The sequence below is a fragment of the Peromyscus maniculatus genome, chromosome 20 (genome assembly GCF_049852395.1).
Source record: "Peromyscus maniculatus bairdii isolate BWxNUB_F1_BW_parent chromosome 20, HU_Pman_BW_mat_3.1, whole genome shotgun sequence".
Taxonomy (NCBI): Eukaryota; Metazoa; Chordata; class Mammalia; order Rodentia; family Cricetidae; genus Peromyscus; species Peromyscus maniculatus.
Genome location: NC_134871.1, coordinates 10,923,986 through 10,945,634, shown reverse-complemented (window position 1 = coordinate 10,945,634; position 21,649 = coordinate 10,923,986). Strand labels below are relative to the sequence as shown.

At 40.7% G+C, this 21,649-nt stretch overlaps 1 protein-coding gene across 1 annotated transcript; it reads left to right on the top strand.

Moving 5' to 3' along the window:
* Nucleotides 1–367: 367 nt before the first annotated feature.
* Nucleotides 368–21,400, top strand: Med30 (mediator complex subunit 30). The gene is made up of 4 exons (XM_006982396.4): nt 368–640; nt 7,731–7,889; nt 9,403–9,507; nt 21,017–21,400. Exons 1-4 carry the CDS (start codon nt 464–466, stop codon nt 21,110–21,112), a joined length of 537 nt encoding a protein of 178 aa, XP_006982458.1. The 5' UTR covers nt 368–463; the 3' UTR covers nt 21,113–21,400.
* The last annotated feature ends 249 nt before the right edge of the window (nt 21,401–21,649 follow it).

Genomic DNA, 21,649 nt, shown 5'->3' with positions numbered 1-21,649 from the left:
TCTTGTTACACTGAAGTATACAAGAACAGAGATCATATTTTCTGCCTTTGAACAGCAGACTGCCAGTGCAAGCTATATACGGTTGACAGTTCAGCCTCTGAGCCTGCATCCCATCTGTCAAAGGACAATAATCAGAAACACCTCGTAGGTTTGTTATGAGAAAATGCTCCACAACAACCCATCGCAAAATTGAAGACACCTCCTGTAGCCCAGACGGGACTCTGGGAAAACTCATCCAATCCACCCCCCTGGTACCGCCCCCTCGCCAGAACTCCGCCGATGATTGGCTAACCTCCCGTCCATCTTGCCTCTCTCAGGCGCGTAGCCCAATCGCGTTCGGCGTCGCGTGGAGACGGGCTCCCAGGTCTTCCGGGAGGACGCTTGCGTCGCAGCGGGCGGAAGTGGCGGCGCTGGTTTGAAATCAGACGAGTCGGCTTCAGCCGGCCGGGAGCCACAGAGTGCCATGTCTACCCCTCCGCTGGCGCCGGGGGGCATGGCGCCGGGACCCTTCGGCGGCCCGCAGGCGCAGCAGGCCGCGCGCGAGGTCAACACGGCCACGCTGTGCCGCATCGGGCAGGAGACGGTGCAGGACATCGTGTACCGCACCATGGAGATCTTCCAGCTGCTCAGGAACATGCAGGTGGGCGCCTGGGGCGGGAGGACAGGTGAAAGGAGGGCCTCCCCGGGCAACCTCAGGGTGGCGGTGTCGTCTTTACACCCCACGTCTTCAGCATGTGCCCGCCCCTTGCCCTGGGAGATCTCAAGTGCAGACGCCCCCTCCCCCCCCCCCCTTACCAGTGTCCCCAGCCCTGGAAGCCGCCCTTATACCCATTGCTCCCAGCATGTCTGTCCCCAATTCTCACAGCTTGTGTTTGTCCCACGCCCTGGAAAACCCTCAGGCGTGGACACACCCCCTTACACCCAGTGTCCCCAGCACGAGTCTGCCTCCTGGCCTAGGAGATGCCAGATGTGTCACCCCCATTTTCCCCAGAACTATTCCCCAGCAGGCATCTCTTCCCCACCCCAGGAGACTCCCATTACCCGCAGAAGTGTCACCAGCATATGTCTGTGTCCCCCCCCTCCCTCTCCCCAGGAGGTATCAGGTGTGATGATCACCTTTACCCCCAGCTCCACAGTATCCCCAGTATGTGTCCATCCCCAAAGATCTAGGACTTAGTTGGTGGTATTGAAGGGACCTTTTCTAGATTGGGCCCAGTCGTGTACTAGTTTTATAAACACTGTGTTTCCCGAAGTGCAGGTGCATCACACCATACTTGCCTTTTAAAATTACTTTAGAAGATTTCGAACATAATTTCTCCTGAAGGAGATGCCCAGAAACTGAAGAAGAATTTAGACGATAGTTCTCCCCCTTTCTAGGGGTAACTAGATTACAGTAAGCTGTGCTAATGTAAAGTGTTGACATATTTTGGAATATACCTGGGACTTGATCATAGTCACAATAGTAAAAATAGCCATTACCCAGAATGTTTCCTAACTCCCCCTGTGACATTTTTGCCTCTATCCCCAAGGAGTCACTGCTGGTGGCTGTCTGCGTGTAACGGTTTTATGTGATATGAATCACATGGCATAGGAGCTTTGTGGGTCAAGGTTCTTTCAGCATCCATCTGTATGTGATTTCTTTTTCTTACTGTCTTATTGAATGACTATATTGCGGCGTTTGTGTTTGTTGATCTGTGGGTGCTTGTTTGGGTTGTTTCCACTTTGGAGCCCTTACAAACAGTGCTGCCCTTATAAATAATGTCAAAGTTTTTTTTTTTTTTTTTATGGACTTTTGTGTGAGTGTGTGTTTCATTTCTCTTGAGTAGAAGGTTTAAGAGTGTAATTGAATCATGTTTATAGCATGTACATAATATATATGATAAATTTTTAAGATTTTTTTTTCTAATGTGGCTGACCTCTTTGAATCTCTATCAGTGGTCTTTGAGGTTCTGGTTTCTCTCATCTTTAGCATCATTTCTTATTGGTGTGTCTTTACTTTGCCAGATACTTCTGTCAGTCTGTGACTCACTTCTTTTTCTTCTAACTATCTTTTGAGGAGATGGGATCTTTTTATAATTGTGATGGGATCCCACTTGTTGATCTGTGCTTCTACAGGTCTTGCTTTTAATGTCATACTTAAAATTTTTTTTTGTGTAACCCAAAGCAGTGAATGTTTTCTCCGAGAAGTTTTGGTCTTTATGTTTTGCTGTAGGTTTATAACCTAAGTTCTGGTGTGGGTGTGTGGGTGGGTGTGTGTGTTGGGGGGTGGCGGTGATTATAATGATCAGTTTGGGTCTAAGTTCATCTTTCGGCTTCAGGTATCCAGGTTGTTCCTGTACAGTTTGTAAGTCATCCATCGCTAGTGTGTGGCGATATTTTATTTGTGCTAAAATGTGATATTTTTTTTTGTATGATAATAAATAAAGTTTGCCTGGAGATCAGAGGTCATAGCAAGCCATAAACAGAAATCAGGCGGTGGTGGCACACGCCCTTAATCCAATCACATGGCAGGCAGAGTCTCTGTGTGTTCAAGGACTCGGCCAAGCGTGGTGACCCAAACCTTTAATCCCAGTAGCAACCATAGAGACCTAGAGGTCTGTATAGACAGGGAGTGATGAGGAAGTGATGTGGCTGGGCTTAGAGCCAATGAGAAGGCAGAACAGGAAGGCAATAAAAACACAGGTTAGACAGGAAGAAGCTCTCTTGGGGAGCGAGGTGGTAAGCTAAGGTTAGTTGGTGGCTATTGCTCTGGTCTCTGTGGCTTGTACCTCTGTATTTTGCTCTGTTTCTTATTTAATAAGACTGTTTAGAAATTCATCTATGCTAGTGCTTGCTTATCCTAACACTAAAAGATGGAGAAAGCATCCTTGTTCTACTAATGGGGCTTCTATGGGGCAGAGAGGTCAACTGATGCCCTAAAGCTACTCAGTGCAGGGTAATTGAAGGTGTGTCTTGAGACTCTTACAGCTTTTACTTCTATGGATGCCCTAAAGAGTATTTTATTGCTTTTGTTTGTTTGTTTCAAGAAAAGATAGTTGAGATTTTTGTCTGTTTTTATAAAAGTGATTTTGTTTTGTGGGAATCTTTTAATGCTGTGTCAGTAACTCAGTGTGAAATGCCATACAAAGCTAGTATTTTTATAAGTGGACTCAAAGAAAAGATTGAAATTCTTTGGCAGTTTCAGGTGAATAGATTCATAACGAAAATGACTGGAGTGTGGATTTCACGATGTCCCAGAATTTAGCGTGCACTGTATTCCTTATTTTTAGCCTGCCCTCTGCCAGCAATATGAATTAACTAGAGCGTGTAGAAGCAGGTGTGGTCACAGATCACTAAACACCTATCAATTACTTTTCTTGGCTAGGTCCACAATTATAGGAACAATTTCAAGAGATATTTTTATCCCTATTTTATAATTAAGGAAACTGAAAGTTAAAGAAGGAATAAGTAGAAGACCCACCATCACAGATGACTCTAATAACCTGCTGATACATCACTTAATGAGCCTTCTATATTATTAAGAGAGCTAGGACTGAACTCCATCACCCGAACAGAACATGACTCTTCCCGACAGCTCCTGCCCATAACTAGGCTCCAGGTAGGCCTGGATTTGAAACTGAAGGTAAGGGCTGCTCCAGTTTCGAGTCTGCCTCCCACTTTGTGCTCAGACTCATCCCAAACTCCTTAGGGAGTCCATGACATTGACCCTCAAAGGCAACAACAGTGTGGCCCTTGAGTTCCCAGAGTCAGAAGTGATGATATAAACAGATGTTCTTAACTGTGAACAACATGGCTGTTTGTTTAATCATAGGCAGCTTATCCAGTTTCCGCTATCCATAGTTCATCATGGATATTTAAGAGGATATTTTGAAAAAAAAAAAAAGAATGCAGCGAGACTCTTTGTACTGCACGTTCAGAACAGCACACTGTTATCATTGTTCTGCTTTATTTTTATTAGTTTAGTACTCCATCAGAGTCTGTATACACTGGTGCAAGCCCTATGAACAGGGACATCATGCCACAGTTTCTGGCATCCACTGGGGAGTGAGGATCTTGCCGGACTCCAGTAGGAGGGACTACCCCATGATCTCCAAAATACTCAGATTTCAGATCACCTGTATTAGTCTATGGAAGCGAAGCAGCACAAGTACACACTGCTAATTTCTTTGAGAAAAATTGTTCTTTGTCTATGAGATGTCAAGACTCTGAAAACTATAGACTTTTCTTAGAAACAAAAAAAATGAGTAAACACGTTTTGAAAAATAAGTTCGCAAGGTGTTAAGCATCTCCCCAAATATCCCTGAATCCCACATTAAGATTCCCTGTGAAAAATAGCATTGCTTTGAATCTGCTTATTATCCTTTTAATCTTTTATTTCATATTTTGGCTACATAATATATTCATAATTTAGGAATAACAGAACACATGCAGTGAGCACTCTCCTTTCTATTCCCTGTCTGCTAGGTACTTAATCCCTCTCTATGAGCAATGGTTGCTAATGATTCTAGCCACTGGTTATATTTATCTTCCAAATGCCCTTTGCATATTTAATCAAATCTGTGCATATATATCGTCTCGTCCCTCGCTGTTGCACAGATAACAGTGTACCATGCATACTATTTTGTACTTTGTCTTTTTCCTTTGATATATTGTACTTTACTCATATCTGTAAAGTACTCCATTTCTCTTTTTATACCTGATAGTGTTTCCCTTGGATGGAAAAAACTCTAGTCAGACAGTTATGCTACGTTCAGTTTTTCTTAGGCTGGAGCAGATGATAATGCCCCACACAAAGGAGCAACTGTACCTGATGATGAGCTTTTAGAAGTAGCTAATCTCTAAAGTACTGTAACTCACTGGGTCACCGTGTATTGTCCTTCCAGAGTTGTACGTGTGTACCTGTGTCCTGACTCAGACCATCACGATGGATTGATGATGCTTTTATTGTTTGATTACTTGATAGATGAACCTTCCACCTTACATTTCCCCTTATTTGATTGAGTTTGAACATTTCTTCATATGTTTATGAATCATGAATGTTTTATTTTCTGCTATTGCTTGGTGTGTGTGTGTGTGTGTGTGTGTGTGTGTGTGTGTGTGTGTGTGTGAGTTTTATCTCCCTTGATCTCTGTGATTTATTTGTAAATGTTTTTCCCCAGTCTCCTTTTTTGTTTCTTATGTTTTGTTTTGGAATTGGGATCTCACTGTGTAAATGAAGCTGGCCTTGAACCTGTGATGTTGCCTCCACTTCCTAAGTCCTGAGATTGTAGGGTTATAGACCTGAACTCCTGTACCTAATATATCCAGTCTGATATATATATATATCTCCTTTTGATTCCCCTTAAGGTAGTTTTTGCCCTGCTTATTTTTTTAACATGCAATTTATTGATTTTCCAGTTTGTACAGTTTATTAGACTTACAGATTTTATGTCTCGTTAGGAAAGCCTTCCCCACTCCCAAATGAGCTCTGTGAGTTTTCACTGGAATTTTTACTTTCAAAACATTGGTCGTTGTGGGATTGATCCTGTTACGAGTGTAACAACACTCACCTTGTTATACAAAAGGCTGATTGAAAACTCACCTCACTCCTCAGGTTGGTTCAGACGCAGCTTTGTACAGATGTGTCTGGCTGGGGATGCTCGACTCTTTCTTCTTTGCTTCCATTGCTGATACTCTGATGCCTCATTCTCATATAGTCTTTGAGTTTCTGGGGTGTGCTTGTATTTCTATTTCAGAATAAGTGTCCTTTTTCACTTTTCCACACACATCTTAGATATAGAAAAACCTGTTAGTGGTTTTATTAGTTTTTTCAGCCTAGAAAACCTTGACACTGTTAAGTCTTAGTAACCAGGAACATGGAATGTCATTTTCTTGTTTTGAGTTTGAAGTTTTTATTTTCATCTTTTCTAACTTTATTCCTAGATATTTTCTCTTCCTTCCCTCCCTCCCTCCCATCTTCCTTCCTTTCTTTCCTTCTTTCTTTCTTTCTTTCTTTCTTTCTTTCTTTCTTTCTTTCTTTCTTTCTTTCTTTCTTTCTTTCTTTCTTTCTTTCTTTCCCTTCCTTCCTTCCTTCCTTCCTTCCTTCCTTCCTTCCTTCCTTCCTTCCTTCCTTCCTTCCTTCCTTCCTTCCTTTCTTTCTTTCTTTCTTTCTTTCTTTCTTTCTTTCTTTCTTTCTTTCTTTCTTCCTTTGTTGTACTAGGTCCTTGCTTTTCCATTTTCTTTTTAGAGATGAAAGCAAAGCTATTACTTTCTCTGTTAGCTTTATACTTAACTCCTTATGGAATCCTTTTACCATTGGTGGCTTTTTATGATGTCATTTGGAAACAATGATCACTATACTGCTTCCTTTTTTGTTTTAGCCTTTCTCTCTTCCCTCATCACCCTGGCCAGCTCCTCTGCAACAGAATACATGAATACAGTAACAGTGGTCTTAGTATATGTCTTTTTCTGTTCTGGACCTTAGTGGGAATTCCTCCAATGTCTGCACATCCATTGTGATGCCGACTTTATAACCTAAATATGTTGTTCATATATGGGGAATTTTATTATAAGAATAGATGATGAATTTAGTTGAATGCCTTTTTAGTATCTGGGAGTGTGATGTATTTATGAGGTTTCATCCATATTCATGAGGGAGATGGTTATTGATGAGCTTTTCCAGCTGAGTAGCTACACCACAGCATGCAGCAAGGGATCCTAGGTGCTATTACCACCCGTTCTGTAGAGTCTGGAAGCCTCATCACTCATCTTCACTGCCACTCTCGGCCAGAGCAATGCTTGACACGCGAAAGGTGAATGGGAAGCTGACGGGGTATAAAAACTAATATCCTAACTTACTAAGTTGGCAGATTTCAGGTGGATAATTCTTTGCATTTCAACAAGATTGCTTTTCTTCATAATAAGACTCATCAATCTTTTTGTGTATGACACACACTTCTCATGAACACATAAGCATAGACTTAGGAGTAAAATGCTCATAAAAATTATTCAGGACATACACTAAAACTTTTGTGCTAAATATGCTACAAAGAGGAGTTCAAGTTTTTACTAAGTAGAGCATATAGGCAAAGTAGCAACCCTGATAAGATGCTATGGTTCAGGAGCCCACTGCTCCTCTAAGTGAGATGTAATCGTCACACCCTTACGATTCCGACCAGAAGTCAGGGGTCATTTAACTGTTTCTCTGCATTGTTGGGGACTGTCAATGTCTGTCTGTAAAGGAGTTCTTAGGGGAAATCCCACACTGTATGGAAGTATGAAGCCTTCTAATGCCATCTTATTTATTTGGTGGTTTATGTTTTCGTTTGTACTTTACACATCTTATTCTCTTGGTCATAGCTAAGATATTTTGAAAATGCTTTTGCAAATATGCAAGCATACTGTTCCATTTCTGCAAAACAAAACCCTATGCTTTACTTTTAAATATATATGTGTGTATGTAATATATACGTGTGTGTATTATATACATATATATTATATGTGTATGGATAGAATAGATATAAAATTCTTGGGCAAGTTCATTAGCTTGCTGCTTTTATGTGATAGTGATATTAAAATCGTATATTTATAACATTAAAAGGCAAAGGCATTTCATCTCATTAGCAGTCTCTTCACAAAGCCTTTTCCAAGGCTTTTTTATTTCAGTAAAACACTATACCAAGTTGCTAATAAATTGATATGGATTGCTTTTAAAACTTCAATATTTTTATTGTTTTCTTTTGCCTGCCAAGTTGCCAAATGGTGTCACTTACCACACTGGAACTTACCAAGACCGGTTAACGAAGCTGCAGGACCATCTTCGCCAGCTTTCTATTCTCTTCAGGAAGCTAAGATTGGTCTATGACAAGTGTAATGAGAACTGTGGCGGGATGGAGCCCATTCCCGTTGAGGTGAGTGTCTATAACAGGAGCGTGCAGTCAGAGGTGAAGGAAGGGCAGCGCATTGGTCAGTTTTTCTTTCCCCTTTTAGCAGTATTCCCCGTTTTTAATTTGTTTTACTTCTGAGAAGAGATGAAAATGTGGATACATGTGTTGATTTTTCATTAATGATTTTTGTAACATTTGCTTTCCAGGATTCTTGTGCTATTTTTTGTGTTTACTTATATATTTGTTGGTATTTTAATGACAGTGATTTTTTTTTATTATTCTTAGAAGAAATATTTAGTTATTTATTATTAGTGGCGGCTTTTACCATTGCTGAGAAAAGTTGTATTTGAGTAGAACTTGATCGAAATGGTAGTGGCTAGAAGTCAGAACACGATTGACTTAAGGTGAACCAGGGAAACAGTGAGCCGAAGCCAGCAGTTGGAGATCGGTCTTTGAAGCAGGGATGGGGAGAAGGGTGGAATCTGGTTGAGGCGTTGTCTTCTGCCACCAAAGGAAGAGCCCAGCACATATGAAAATGATAAAGGAGGAGAAGCCTGTGGGGAGGTGGGGGGATACAGAGAAGACAGAGGAGAGTGCAAGATGGAGGCTGTCTTCAGACAGTCCTGCGGCAGGAGAGGAGCGAAGCGCGCTTGTCCTGCCGGTCAGTTATCTGTGCCCCAAGACTACAAAACCGCCTGCAGGGTGGATCCTCCTTTGTTTCTTCATGACAGCTTACCAGGGTAGGGACATGGTTCCCAATGTCGGCCGCATTTACAACGGGTTTCCTCCAGTAAGCGCCATCCCAGTCCACACATAATTAAGTAGATTTGTGCTAGAAGCGTCGTTGCTCTGTAAATTTCTTATCCTATTAAAAAAAAAATTCTCATACCTAAAAGAAATTAAGACAAATAAAAAGTCTTGCAGCCACTGGAGTTCTGAGTGTCAAGTTGGTGACGTTTGCATCACACATGTCCTTGAAGGTCCTCTCTTGTAGTGTAAAGGAAAGCCTGTCTTACTTTGAATAGACTGAATCTGTCCGAGTAGAAGCCGCAGCTTACTTGACATTAGTCTTTCAGTGTTTCAGCCAGCATCTAGCGATGACATATTTGCAGACTGAATGGAGAAAGTATAACTCAATACATGACTGCCAGTCTTTGGAGGGGAGGGTGAGTTTTGTTAGTTTATTGTTGTTTTCAGTTAAACACAGCGAACTTTATTGGGAAACCAAGATCTTTTAGTGGTTAATTCCTTTTCCTCCCTCCAGCCCTCCCTATGTACCACTCCTCCACCCCTCTCAAGTCCATGACCTCTGGAGTCTTCTCTGTTTGTATATGTGCTGTTTTGCAAAAAAAAAAAAAAAAAAAAAAAAGCTGGTCTGGTTCATAGATACACTGAAATGATAAGCTTTTAAAGCTGTTGTTTGAGGCCTTTGCCTGAAAACCATGTATTTCTAAAGCATTAAAAATATTTAGAACGTGGATCCTAAGCAGATGCGGTCTCTGGTAATCTAATTCACGTATTTGGATCCCACTTGCAGCAACTGATTCCGTATGTGGATGAAGAAGGCTCAAAGAACGACGACCGGGCCGGGCCACCTCGCTTTGCCAGCGAAGAGAGACGAGAAATTGCGGAAGTAAATAAAGTGAGTTTTATCAGTCTGTACATTTATATTTCAGAGTCCTGATGAAAAATTATTAGGGAGCGAGGAGTTTTGGAATTGCGTGGTGTTTTTTGTGGCAGATTGACTCTAGAGCAGTGGCGAGAAGTGAAAGGGAAGCCGAGCTGCGGTCTGCAGAGTTGGGGAAGAGCATGGGTTTCACCGGGGAAGCCCTCAGAGAGCCCATGGGTGGGCGTCAGTCACAGCCCATTCTCTTCCCTGGGCTGAACTCGGCCTTTCGGCACGAGAGCAAGTAATGAAAACTTACCGGCAGGAGATGTGACTGCCTCCACCTGTGACTGAGAAACGACAGGAGTTAGGACAGCGTTGTCCTACCTCCAGTCCAAAACGTTCTCACTGAGAAACATTTATTAAGTTTTGGATAGTTCTCATCAAACAGAACAGGAGAGAGGGTCATTCATTCTGTGGTGGAGATTTGGCCACCGAAAGCTAAGGGCTAAGCGACCAGCTTCCCTCTTCTCTTACAAACACAGGTCACTGACAGTCTTCAGTCTGCCCGATAGACTCCACCAGTGTGTTATCAGTCTACTCTAGCTAAACAGCCTTCTGAGCCATGTGAAGGTAATTCAGTTCACATTCATAACGTAGACTGTCAGTTACCTTGGAAAGCATTGTTCTCAGATGGCTAAAAGGCATTTGGTATACTCCAGTCCACTTGTTCTGACTCGGTGCTTGAATCAAGAGCAGTTTCTCTTTTTACCTTTTGATTTTTCATAAATAGCCAGAGTTCTTATACGAGAGGAGTATAAAAATATTCCTGTTTAAAATGTCGTATAATAAAATCTACCAGTGTGCTTAGTATTATTGTAAAGGTTATAACCAGTTCAAAAAGACAGCACACAGGTGCTCAAAAATAGGAGTTATTATTTACAAGCTTGTTAGCATGTTCAGAAAAATTCACCTGATGAAAAGTATGGTCTATAAAAAGTTCTGTAAAAGAAGGGATTAACACCAGACAGTCTGAAACCATCCACTTACAGTACTGTTAGGCTCTTACTAACTGTAAGTTATTCTGTTAGTTACAATACCGTAACTCTTTTCCCAGCTCCCTTCCCAGCTGAAATAAGACTAAGTGGATAGGAATTCCAATAGTGACTAGCCCTGTTAAGATACATAAAGTAATTTTTGAATAATTAAAGAGAACATATAAAGCCCTTGGGAGAGCAATAAATATTATAAAAGTACCAGTCTTAATTACTTCATAATCTTATGCAAAATAATCCAAATCCACATAAGACTTAACTTGAAAGTATGCACAAAATAGGAGGCTTTTAGTACCATACTAGGCAAAAAAAAAAAAAAAAGTAAAACCAAAATGAGATTTTCTTCTGAAAATATACAAAAATATATTTTAAAAATCCAATAAATAAGATTAATAATGCAGAATTGTTTGCTTCAAAAATTAAAATGAATGTGAAGCATATTATAAAGGCATAAATAAGCATATAATGCTGGCCCAGGAGTAGACAGAAAATAATAGCCAGAAAAACAGCTTTTCTGATGAATATGAGAATTTAATATGACAAGAAAGGGATTATGTGGAAAATTAATCTTTAGAACTAGAAAATTGGCGGGGGAATTAACTAACTTTTACACTACTGTATATTAAAATGAATTTCAGAGTTAGGAATTATGTCCAAAAAATTAAACTATTAGAAAAATAATGAGGAAAAATGTACTTTAAAATCCAAGAGAAAGAAAAAAGGGAGTTAGATTTAAATACTGTAACTTAGGAATGTATTCTTTGAGAATTTCATATAGTATATTGTTGTCATTATTTTCCTTTCCCCCAAATCTTTCCAGACTTCCCCCAAACCCACTCAACTTTGTGCTCTTTCTTTTTCTTAAACTGACAGCCAGGGAGCCTGCAGGGGACTGACCAAGGCACTCTGCATATATGTTACAGTTGCGTAGCTTGATCTTCTTGTGGGACTCCTAACAGCGGGGACAGGCTGTCTCTGACTCTTTTACAGGCTTTTGGGACCCTACTCCTCATACCAGCTCTCCTGGCCCAGCCTTTCTACATGGGGAGGTGCTTAGTCTTACTGCAACTTGATATGCCATGTTTTGTTGATATCCATGGGAGACCTGTCCTTTCCTAAACAGAAAAGGAGGAGTGGATTCCGAGGTGGGAACAGAGGAGGTGTGAGGGAGGGACTGGGAGAAACTGCTGCTGGGATGTACAATAAATAAACACATTTAAAAAGAAAGAATAAAGATATAGTTTAACAGATTTTAAACATAACAACAACAAAAAAGAAAAGAAAAGAAAGCAACCACTAAATATATGGGGCTGGATTTGCATTGCCCAAGCAATCTTGAGCACAGGGCCTGCTCTGTAGTGTGATTGATAGGCTCTGTCACTCCACTGAAGAAAACTGATGTTCCCTCTCGCAGCTATCATTACAAAGAGAATCTTGGCCGGGGATGGGGATTTATGCCCACTTCCCATCCCTTGTGTTGTTGTTTGTTTCTGCTCTTTTGAGGGGCCCCACTCAGCTCCCAAAGTAAATCACACACGGAGGCTTACTTTTAATTATAAATGCCCAGCCTTAGCTTGGCTTGTTTCCTGTTAGCTTTTCTTAACCTAAATTAGTCTGTCTACCTTTTGCTTCTGTTTTTTGGGGGGTTTTTTTTGGTTTGTTTGTTTTGTTGTTGTTTTGTTTGTTTTTTTTTTTTTGCCTTTTCTGTTTCTGTATATCTTTCTTTCTTTCTCCATTGCTGGTTGTATGGCTGGCTGGGTGCCTGGCCCCTTGCATCCTCCTCTTCTCTCTCCTTGATTTCCTCCTCTCCCAGATTTCTCCTTCTATTAATTCTTTCTGTCTGCCAGCCCCACCCATCCTTTCTTCTGCCTCACTATGGGCCGTTCAGCTCTTTATTAGACAGTCGGGTGTTCTAGACAGGCTCAGTAACACAGCTTCACAGAATTAAACAAATTACATAAACAGAAGTAATACATCTTAAAATAATGTCCCACAACACCTTTGTGTTGGGATTTGTCTGGCTTGAGCTTGTATAGGTCTTGTACATGCTGTTATAGTCTCTGTGAGTTCATATGTGCATCTACCCTGGTGTCTGGGAAAAGTTGTTTCCTTATAATCATGCACTATTTCTGGCTCTTAGAATCTTTCTGCCCCTTTTTGCATAGATCTCTGACCCTTGAGGGGAAGGATATAATAGGGACACGGTCTGTTTAGGGCTAAGTACTCCAAAGACTTTCACTCTCTACACATTGTCCAATTGTGAGTCTCAGTGTTGATCACCATCCACTATAAGAAGAAGCTTCTCCAATGAGTGTTGAGTGAAGCACTGATCTCTGCCTATAGCAATATATCATTGGGAGTTTGATTGCTGTGTTCAGTTAGCAGGATAATAAGAGTAGGTTTTCTTCTGGGTTCGTGGATTATCTAGTCTCAGATTCTTGGCCTCATTAACAATAAATAGCAGGTATAGATTCTGTCTTGTGGAGCGGACCCTAAACCCCATCAGAGGTGGTTGGGCACTCCTGGCATTCACACCATTATTGCAGCAGTGACCGTATCCTGTAGGCGGGTCATTATTATAGCTGACAGCTATTTTTTTTAAATTGAATGATGAGTTTAAAAAGAACATTTCCAACAAAAGTAGAAGTAATTCATCACCATTATGACAAAAAGAAAAAAAACACCTCACAGTTGGAAATTGGTTGGAGGGGCCTGAGGAATGGAATTTAGATTTGAAACTGTGTTCATACATTTAAGAATTGTCAGGCTAGAGATGTAGCTAGATGGGAGAGCACTTGCCTGCCAAACACACACATACAAAAAGGAAAGAAGGAAGAAAGGGAGGGAGAGAAGCAAGCTCTTATGTTTTCTGATTACTTTTCTCCATGTGCTTTAATAAGTTTTGTTGCTGTGGAGAAAAAAGAGAAGAAGAAGAAAAGAAAAGATAATCATGCATATGTTTCCAACAATATTTTCTTAGAATAAGTTTTTGTTTGTTTGTTTGTTTTTTTGTTTTTGTTTTTTTACAATTCAGCAAATAGGTAGATATACAGATTATAGATTCTGGAAAGTTTGGCTATTTTGAAATAAGAGGTAGTGTTTCCATGTTACTCTTCTGGTTCATACTGAGTGACTTAACTCAGATTCTAGGTGCTGTAATTACATTCATGAATTGTAGGTTCTTACAAAGAGGAAACAATCAATTTAAATATTTTAAACTCTGCTATTTAAAGCCAAACTCTTTATTGTGTGGAAGTTCATGCTTTCAAAGGAATGTGGGATAGGGAGGGAGTACATGTCTTCTCTTGACAGGCCAGAGACAGCACCCATCTGATGACCTCCAACTTCTCTATATTTCCTAGGAGTTGTTAGTCCTGCATTGTTTTCCTTTGTGTACATGGGCAGGCCCCTACCACGCCCCACTTTGTTTTCTGGAGGAAGGGTCCCCTGACCCTGGAGCTTGGTGTTTTGACTAGACAGTTCGTGGGACCTGGGGTTATAGATGTGCATGGATGCACCTGACTTCTCTGTGGGTGCTAGGGATCCAAACGAAGATCTTCATCCTTCCACAGCACACACCTGTAAAATCTCCCCAGCCCCTGTTATATATTTTGAGCACCAGAGTGTGGTGGTGACCAGAGGCCAAAGATAGAAGGGGGCTAAGATTTGCTTCACTTCAATTTCAAACCAGAATGATAAGGAGAAGAAAATTCACTGCTAAAAAAAGAGGAAGTAGATTGGAAGGATATCAGGGTCAGAGGACAACTTGAGGGGATGGGTTCTTTGTACCGTGTGAGTCAAGGATCAGTTCAGGTCCTTGGATTTGGCGGTGCCGTTCCCCCCTGAGCCACCTTGCCAGCTTTGAAAATGTTTACATACTAACTTCTCTTGGTCTGTTGATATATATACATACGTGTGTGTGTGTGTGTGTATTTATATTTATGTATATTTATTTATATTTATGTATATATTTATATGTGTACATATTGGCCTGAATAGTTAGTTGCCCTTAGATGATAAATGTATAAATCTAATCACATGGTTGCTCTAATGAAACAAACATTTCATTGGTTTCATTTGTAAAGGATTTATAAGTATGTATATAGATAAATGTAGCTGAACGTTTTCCTGTGTCCCACCAGGTCCTGCAGCTGCTCAAACCCAATTAAACACACAGAGGCTTTAATAATTTACAAACTGTGTGGTCCATGGTAGGCTTCTTGCTAGCTAGCTCTTATATCTTAAATTAACCCATTTCTATAAATCTATACTTTGCCACATGGCTGTGGCTTACCAATGCCTTTACATCTTGCTTCTCCTGGTGGCAGCTCGCAGCATCTGCCTTGCCTCTCCTTTCTCTTCCTGTCTATCTGTTTGGATTTCCTGCCTGCCTCTAGGCTACCTTACCATAGGCCAAACGGCTTTATTTATCAACCAATCAGAGCAGCACACATTCACAGCATACAAAAAGAAATCCACAGCAGATAAATGTGAACTATTTGTCTGCCCCATATCTGTTATGTTAAAGCACACATTCTTAACACATTCTTCTTAATGCACATACATATTTTCTCCTTTTCCCATCAGTTCATGGAGTTCTTAAGTAGTGGGGACTGTCCCTTCATGTGTCAATCAGCTTTCTGTTACTGTAGCAAATACCTGAGGCAAATAAGCTTAAACAGAGGGAAAGTTGTTTGGCTTTAGAATGTGGAGGTTTTAGTTCATTGCTAATTGACCCTGTTCTTCTGGGCCTGTTGTGGCCTAGCACATTATAGCAGGAAGGTGTTTCTGTGGTGATAATATGTTCCCCAATATATCGTACACCCTAATAAACTTATCTGGGGTCAGAGAACAGAACAGCCACTAGACAGACATAGAGGTCAGAAAATGATGGCACACACACCTTTAATCCTAGCATTTGGGGGGCAGAGATCCATTCAGATCTCTGTGAGTTTAAAGCCACACTGGAAATAGCCAGGCATGGTGACTCATGCCTTTAATCCCAGGAAGTGGAGCTGGGTGGTGGTGGCGCACGCCTTTAATCCCAGCACTCGGGAGGCAGAGCCAGGCCGATCTCTGTGAGTTCGAGGCCAGTCTGGGCTACCAAGAGAGTCCCAGGAAAGGTGCAAAGCTACACAGAGAAACCCTGTCTCGGAAAAAAAAAAAAAAAAAAATCCTAGGAAGAGATGGCAGGAAGTAGAAAGGTATATAAGGCATGAGAACCAGAAACTAGGCTGATTAAGATTTTAGGCTTTTGAGCAGCAGTTCAGCTGAGATCCATTTGGATGAGGACACAGAAGCTTCCAGTCTGAGGAAACAGGATCAGCTGAGGAATTGGCGAGGTGAGGTTAGCTGTGGCTTGTTCTGCTTCTCTGATATTCCAGCATTCACCCCAATACCTGGCTCCAGGTTTGTTTTTATTAACTAGACCTTTTAAGATTCATGCTACATGTTTCAAATTGTGCAAGTAAAATCAGTGTACCTGTTGTTTTATTATAGCAAACATGTGATTACATTTATACATTTATAGGCAGCTATTCAGGGCATTATATACACATAAATATACACATATAAATGTACACATATATATATATATATGGCAACAGACCCTGAGAACTCAGCATATGAATACTTTCAAGGTGGTGAGGTGGCTCAGAAGGTAAAAGCACCAGCTGCCAAATCCAAGGACCTGAATTCATATCTTGTCCAGTTACAAAAGAGGGAGAGCCTTATAATCCTTCAGCTGCTAGTGACCTAGAACTTGCCACCAGGCTCCATTTCCAGGAGCTTCCCCCACCCTACAAGAGCAGCAGCGCCTGGAACCTGGCCTCTAGCACACGAGGCTCTGGCAGGTGCTTACCTGAACCGTAGCAGCCGAACATACAAAATATGCCTTACCTACTGTGGTAGATAATAAGGAATACTTTAATATGGGTAGATAATATGAATGCTTTAAAATAATAGCCAGGTCTGGCTTCAGTGCTGAAAGGCAACATTAAACAGTAACAATAGTAAAACAGAAAGGACAGTTTTGAAATGGTTGTGAGGGATTTTTAGTTTTCCGTCTCTGAGGGCTTCGTAAGTTTTCTGTTGGACTTATTCTTAACTTTTCCTTTTAATATCCAAGTACCTGAGCACCTGCTGTATGCCGAGTGTTGCCGAGTGCTAAAAGTCCTGCCACGTGGTAGTCACCCAGTGTTTGGTCCGCCTCCTGTGCCTGGTGGCCAGGTGGATGGGGTTTTAAGACACTAAGAGTCTCAGGAAGCAGCAGCATTTCCCATGCCCCAGACACAGTTAGAGGACTGTTTACTGAAAGCAGACTATTGTGCTGTATTTTAATACATTGGCATTTATATTAAATAAAGTGCTTCATAGATCTGTATAATCAGTAACAAAATTTTCTTAAAAACATATCCACAACTTTATTATAACACATGGTCTCCATTCTGAATGAACGAAACAGTAGGCTTAAACTTCCGGTTTTGCTCTGGCTGGTTATTGTCAGATGTTACATCATGTAGCTGAGATTGCAGAGGCGCAGGCTGACTCTGGGGGCATCTGTTACCTGCCCCATGGTCATGCTAGAAAACCCTGAGCCGTGCACTTGGTCCTCAGTATTTGTTGGAAATCACTAGGGGAAATGGCCTGGTTGCCATAGTCAGACATTGCTTTATTTTAATACTTTACTGTGTGCATCTTGTTTTTGACTCCTTAAACTCTCTTTTCCAAGTAAAGGAGGAACCTGCTTTGGGAACCTCAGAATTGAGTTTTACTTTGCCGAACAGTGTTCTGTTGATGGGAAAGGAGATTGAAAGAGGTACTGGGTAGTATCAAAAGATTGACATGTAATCGAGTCCAGGCATTTGGAAATTAAAGCATTTTTCTCAAGTGTCACAGCCTTTATATGAATATTAAATTACATGGTATGACTTAGCATAAATGTCCTTTGTAAGGACCTACTCTATTTACATGCTCACCTGTTAATGGAACAAATTATGCACAGCTGATGGATTTTGAAAATAGCAGCTGTCATCCCCTGTTAAAATCAATCAGTGGCAAGATTGTATACATTAAATCTTATATCGTGTCATGAAAATGTATTTACAATTTAACCACTAATAAGCATGACTGTCAGCTTCACTGTTGACAGTTGCTCGGCGTGCTTTGCCTCCAGATAGTTTACCTGTGTGGTACTTTTTCCTTAAAACTTTGTCTTTTTTTGAGTAAAACTACCCAAATACTTTGTTTTACACTTAAAAAGAAAGTATTTTTCAGATTTTGATGTAAGCTTAGAAATACCCTCCATTCTTTGGTACACTTTAATTTTTAGGAGTTGCCTCCAGATAGTTTACCTGTGTGGTACTTTTTCCTTAAAACTTTGTCTTTTTTTGAGTAAAACTACCCAAATACTTTGTTTTACACTTAAAAAGAAAGTATTTTTCAGATTTTGATGTAAGCTTAGAAATACCCTCCATTCTTTGGTACACTTTAATTTTTAGGAGCTTATGAGACCAGCATATTAGAACTCCTGAAAGCAGTCTTCCTGGGAGGCTTCACATTTACCCAGTGATGGCGCCATCAAGGAGCCCTCTACAAATGCATTTGGATACTGTTTATAACATAGTCTGTTTGTAACTACCCAAGAACATGATTTTCTTTCTTCTAGCTGCCCCCAAGCTTTATAGACAGTGTGAAGACTGGACTAGTTCGTCAGGTCTACTTCGTTTTGGGTAGTTGTCAGCTGTCTCTAAAACTGAAGTCCCACTCCTGTCCCTTTGTCATCCCACATGCAGTTAGCCTTTGCATTCCATCTTAATTGTGTTTTGGCCCTCCAGGACTTTTAATGGTCTTCATTATCCATCATCTCAGCCAAGTCCTTTCACGTCTTCCTCACCACTAACTTGTTGAGATCCCAGGCCCGGATCCCAGGCAGGGTACTTTCATCAGCTGACCTTTTCTGTCCAAGGCAGGATCTGCCTTGTGAATCTCCGTATCCTCTACCATCCACCTTACAGGATATAGTCTGGCTGTGCCTTCCTCCTACTTGGTGCTGAGGTTCTAAAACGTCTCAAAGTAATTCTATTCAAGATATGTTAAAACTTATTTGTTCTAATTATTAATTTATTTTTTGAGAAAGGGTCCCAGAGTGTAGCTCTAGCTGGTGTTGAACTCATTGTGTAACTCAAGTTCAGCCCAGACTTACAGCAGTTATCCTGCTTCAGCAGCATCTCAGATGTTGGGAATGCAGGTGTGAACAACTGTGCCCCACTATTGAAATTTGATTTTTAAAAAAATATCAATTCCTATTCCTCTTCATCCTTTTATTCTTTCTTGATGGCTCCCTTTTATAGAGCTGGAATGAAAACGAAAACCATGGTAGCCGAAGTATTTCACAGCTAGAAGTGATGATTCATTGATGTGCCATAGACTTGCGCATCCATAAAGAGTGGCCACCTTGGAACCACAGTGAAGCCGTGCGTCCTTTCACTAACTCAGACTCAATCCTTTTTGGTCACAGGTCCGTGTGGCCGGTCATCACCTTCTGGGTGGGTGCACAGAAAGCATGGCTGACAGGACCTTAAGCTCTAGCCCATGTCTACGTGAGAAACTGAGGGGGGATTTAGTCTGAATCAAATAACAGGTTACAGAGGTGAAGGATGTGACTGAGACTGCCAGCCTACCAGTGTGATGCCACCACCGGTGTATGTCATGGTGAAGTGTCCCTGTCTTGGTCTCTGTGGTAAGAAAGTACATCCTCCTCTGCCCCTGAATTAGACAATGTGCACACCACTTTACTGACTGACTACCACGTAATCACGTGGGATGGGTCATCTGAAAACCTAACCAAAGAGACTCAATGTCAGTCCTCTTTGCCAAAGACCTTTTCAAGCCCTGAGAGAGTCAAGGCCTGTGTGCTGTGCAGTTGGACGGTTCATCTGCATCTTGTGCTATCCTATTTTCAAACATGAATTTAATTTAATCAGTATTATTAGTACCATTAAAGTATCTGTAATTGCCTCTATGCTTCCTAGTGAAAGTGTTTAATGTCCCTTTTAGTGACCTTTTTCCTGTTTGTGACTTCTGAGTTTAGATACAAGTAATAAAAGCAGTTTGCTTAATCTCAGCTTGCTTTTTAATGAAGTAATAATACTTTAGACCTCTTCCTAGTGTACATATAATAGTTTACCTGGAGGCAATTAAATGGAGTATTTTTAAAATAATCTAATTAAAATATTATATCTTTGAATTTAATGTTTTCCAAGTGTTAGTGAATAATAATTATTATTATAACTTGTAAGGATGTTAACCAGAATCTCGGTTTGTGTCACATGTTGTCTAAGCTGATATTTATCACATAGAACTTGAAGAAAGGATTCTAGTGGAGCCCAGGAGTAGAGATGCAGGGGCATGCGCAAGGCCTGCATAACCCTTACTGTGGGGAGTCTTCGTCGTCACCAGGCCATTTTCTTTTCATTTCTAGAATTAGAAGTAGGCTGTGCTTCATCTAAGGGCAGTAATTTCTGCTGCATTTCTGGAAGACTGATTTTGCCTGGGCCATTGTATTATAGTTTTTTGTATTGACAGCTTCCATTCTGTGCCTATCATCAAATGCCAATTGCTTACTTCTCTGTCATACAACTGCAATATTTTAAGCAAGTCAAACCATTTGATTCTCCCATGAACTCTTACGAGGTATAAAGTCAGTGATTGCCTTCATCCTTCTGGTGTGAGGTTAAACAATTTGGCCAGAGCTGAGCATTTGATCAACCATAACATCTGAATGGAAAGTGTAGTGTTATCCATTATATTCCACTGCCCTTACAGCATCTAAATACTAGATTTGTCACAATTAAATGTGTCACATAGTTTATGATAGGATGGGGACAGGGGCCAGAGGCCTCTGTGCACCTAAGTTAGAAATCAGAGCAACTGTCAGGGACTGTGAGATCTGAAAAGGGTAGAAACTGTGATGCTTTCAATGAGAATGGCCCCCATAGACTCATGTTTGAATATTTAGCCCCTGGTTGGTAAAAACTGTTTGAGGAGAACGGCCTTGTTGGAGGATGTGTCCACTAAGGATGGGCTTTGAGGTTTCACAAGACTCAAGTTATTCCTAGTCTCTCTCTCTCTCTCTCTCTTTCTACCTACCTACCTGGTAGTGGTTGTCTCAAGATGTGAACTGCCAACGACTGCTCCAGCTCCATGTCTACCTCCCTGCTACCATGCTCGTCATGGGTTCTGATAGTCATGGATTCTAACCCTCTGGAATGGTTAGCCCCAGGTAAACTCTTCTCTGAGTTGCCTTGGTCATGGAGTCTTATCACAGCAATAGGAAAGTAACTGAGACAGAGAGCTTTTGTTATGCAGGAATGTTCGGGTTAACTTCTGTGTGGATCACTAGGGGCCTAACTTACTACTACAGTTTTCAGTCTTTTTACATCATTGTGTATTTCACTTCACAGTATTGCTAAATCCTTTTGTTTTCACAGAAACTCAAACAGAAGAATCAACAGCTGAAGCAGATTATGGATCAATTACGGAATCTCATCTGGGACATAAATGCCATGTTGGCAATGAGGAACTAAACTGATACTTAAATCTCTTGCACTACTCATGTGATACAGTTGGATTTCCCCCTCAAGTATAATCCTTTGAGGAGGATTATTTATCACTTTACTGGCTAGCACTAAAGTTCCTGTTTCCACTTTAAAGTTTTCACTGGCTTTTTTGGTTTGTTTGTTTAATGCTCTTCGTTCTATAGAAGATTATTGTAATAGCCTTTGATAGGGTGTGAGTTTTGGTTAGTCTTCATGAATTGAATAATTGCTTTTTAAAGGCAAAGTGAAGTTTAATAAATAAATTTTTAAACATAACCAGTGTTGTTGCTTGTTTTAGTTACCCTTTCAAAGAGGTAAAGGATAAATATTTTAGCGTATTAAAATACCAACCGAAGTTTATCTGTGAAAGAAATTAATTAAAATTAAAAACATATTACCGCCTAAGCTCTTTTCTTAATTCAGTTTTTTTTTCCTTTATTTTCTTTTATTTAAAGACCATTTTTTTTTTTTTTTTTTTTTTTTTTTTTTTTTTTTTGGTTTTTCGAGACAGGGTTTCTCTGCGTA

Excerpts from the sequence above, each read along its gene's own strand:
- Med30 (XM_006982396.4), top strand. The coding sequence starts at position 464 with ATGTCTACCCCTCCGCTGGCGCCGGGGGGCATGGCGCCGGGACCCTTC. Across the intron at positions 641-7,730 it reads AGCTGCTCAGGAACATGCAG|TTGCCAAATGGTGTCACTTA; the intron begins GTGGGCGCCTGG and ends TTGCCTGCCAAG. Across the intron at positions 9,508-21,016 it reads AAATTGCGGAAGTAAATAAA|AAACTCAAACAGAAGAATCA; the intron begins GTGAGTTTTATC and ends TTGTTTTCACAG.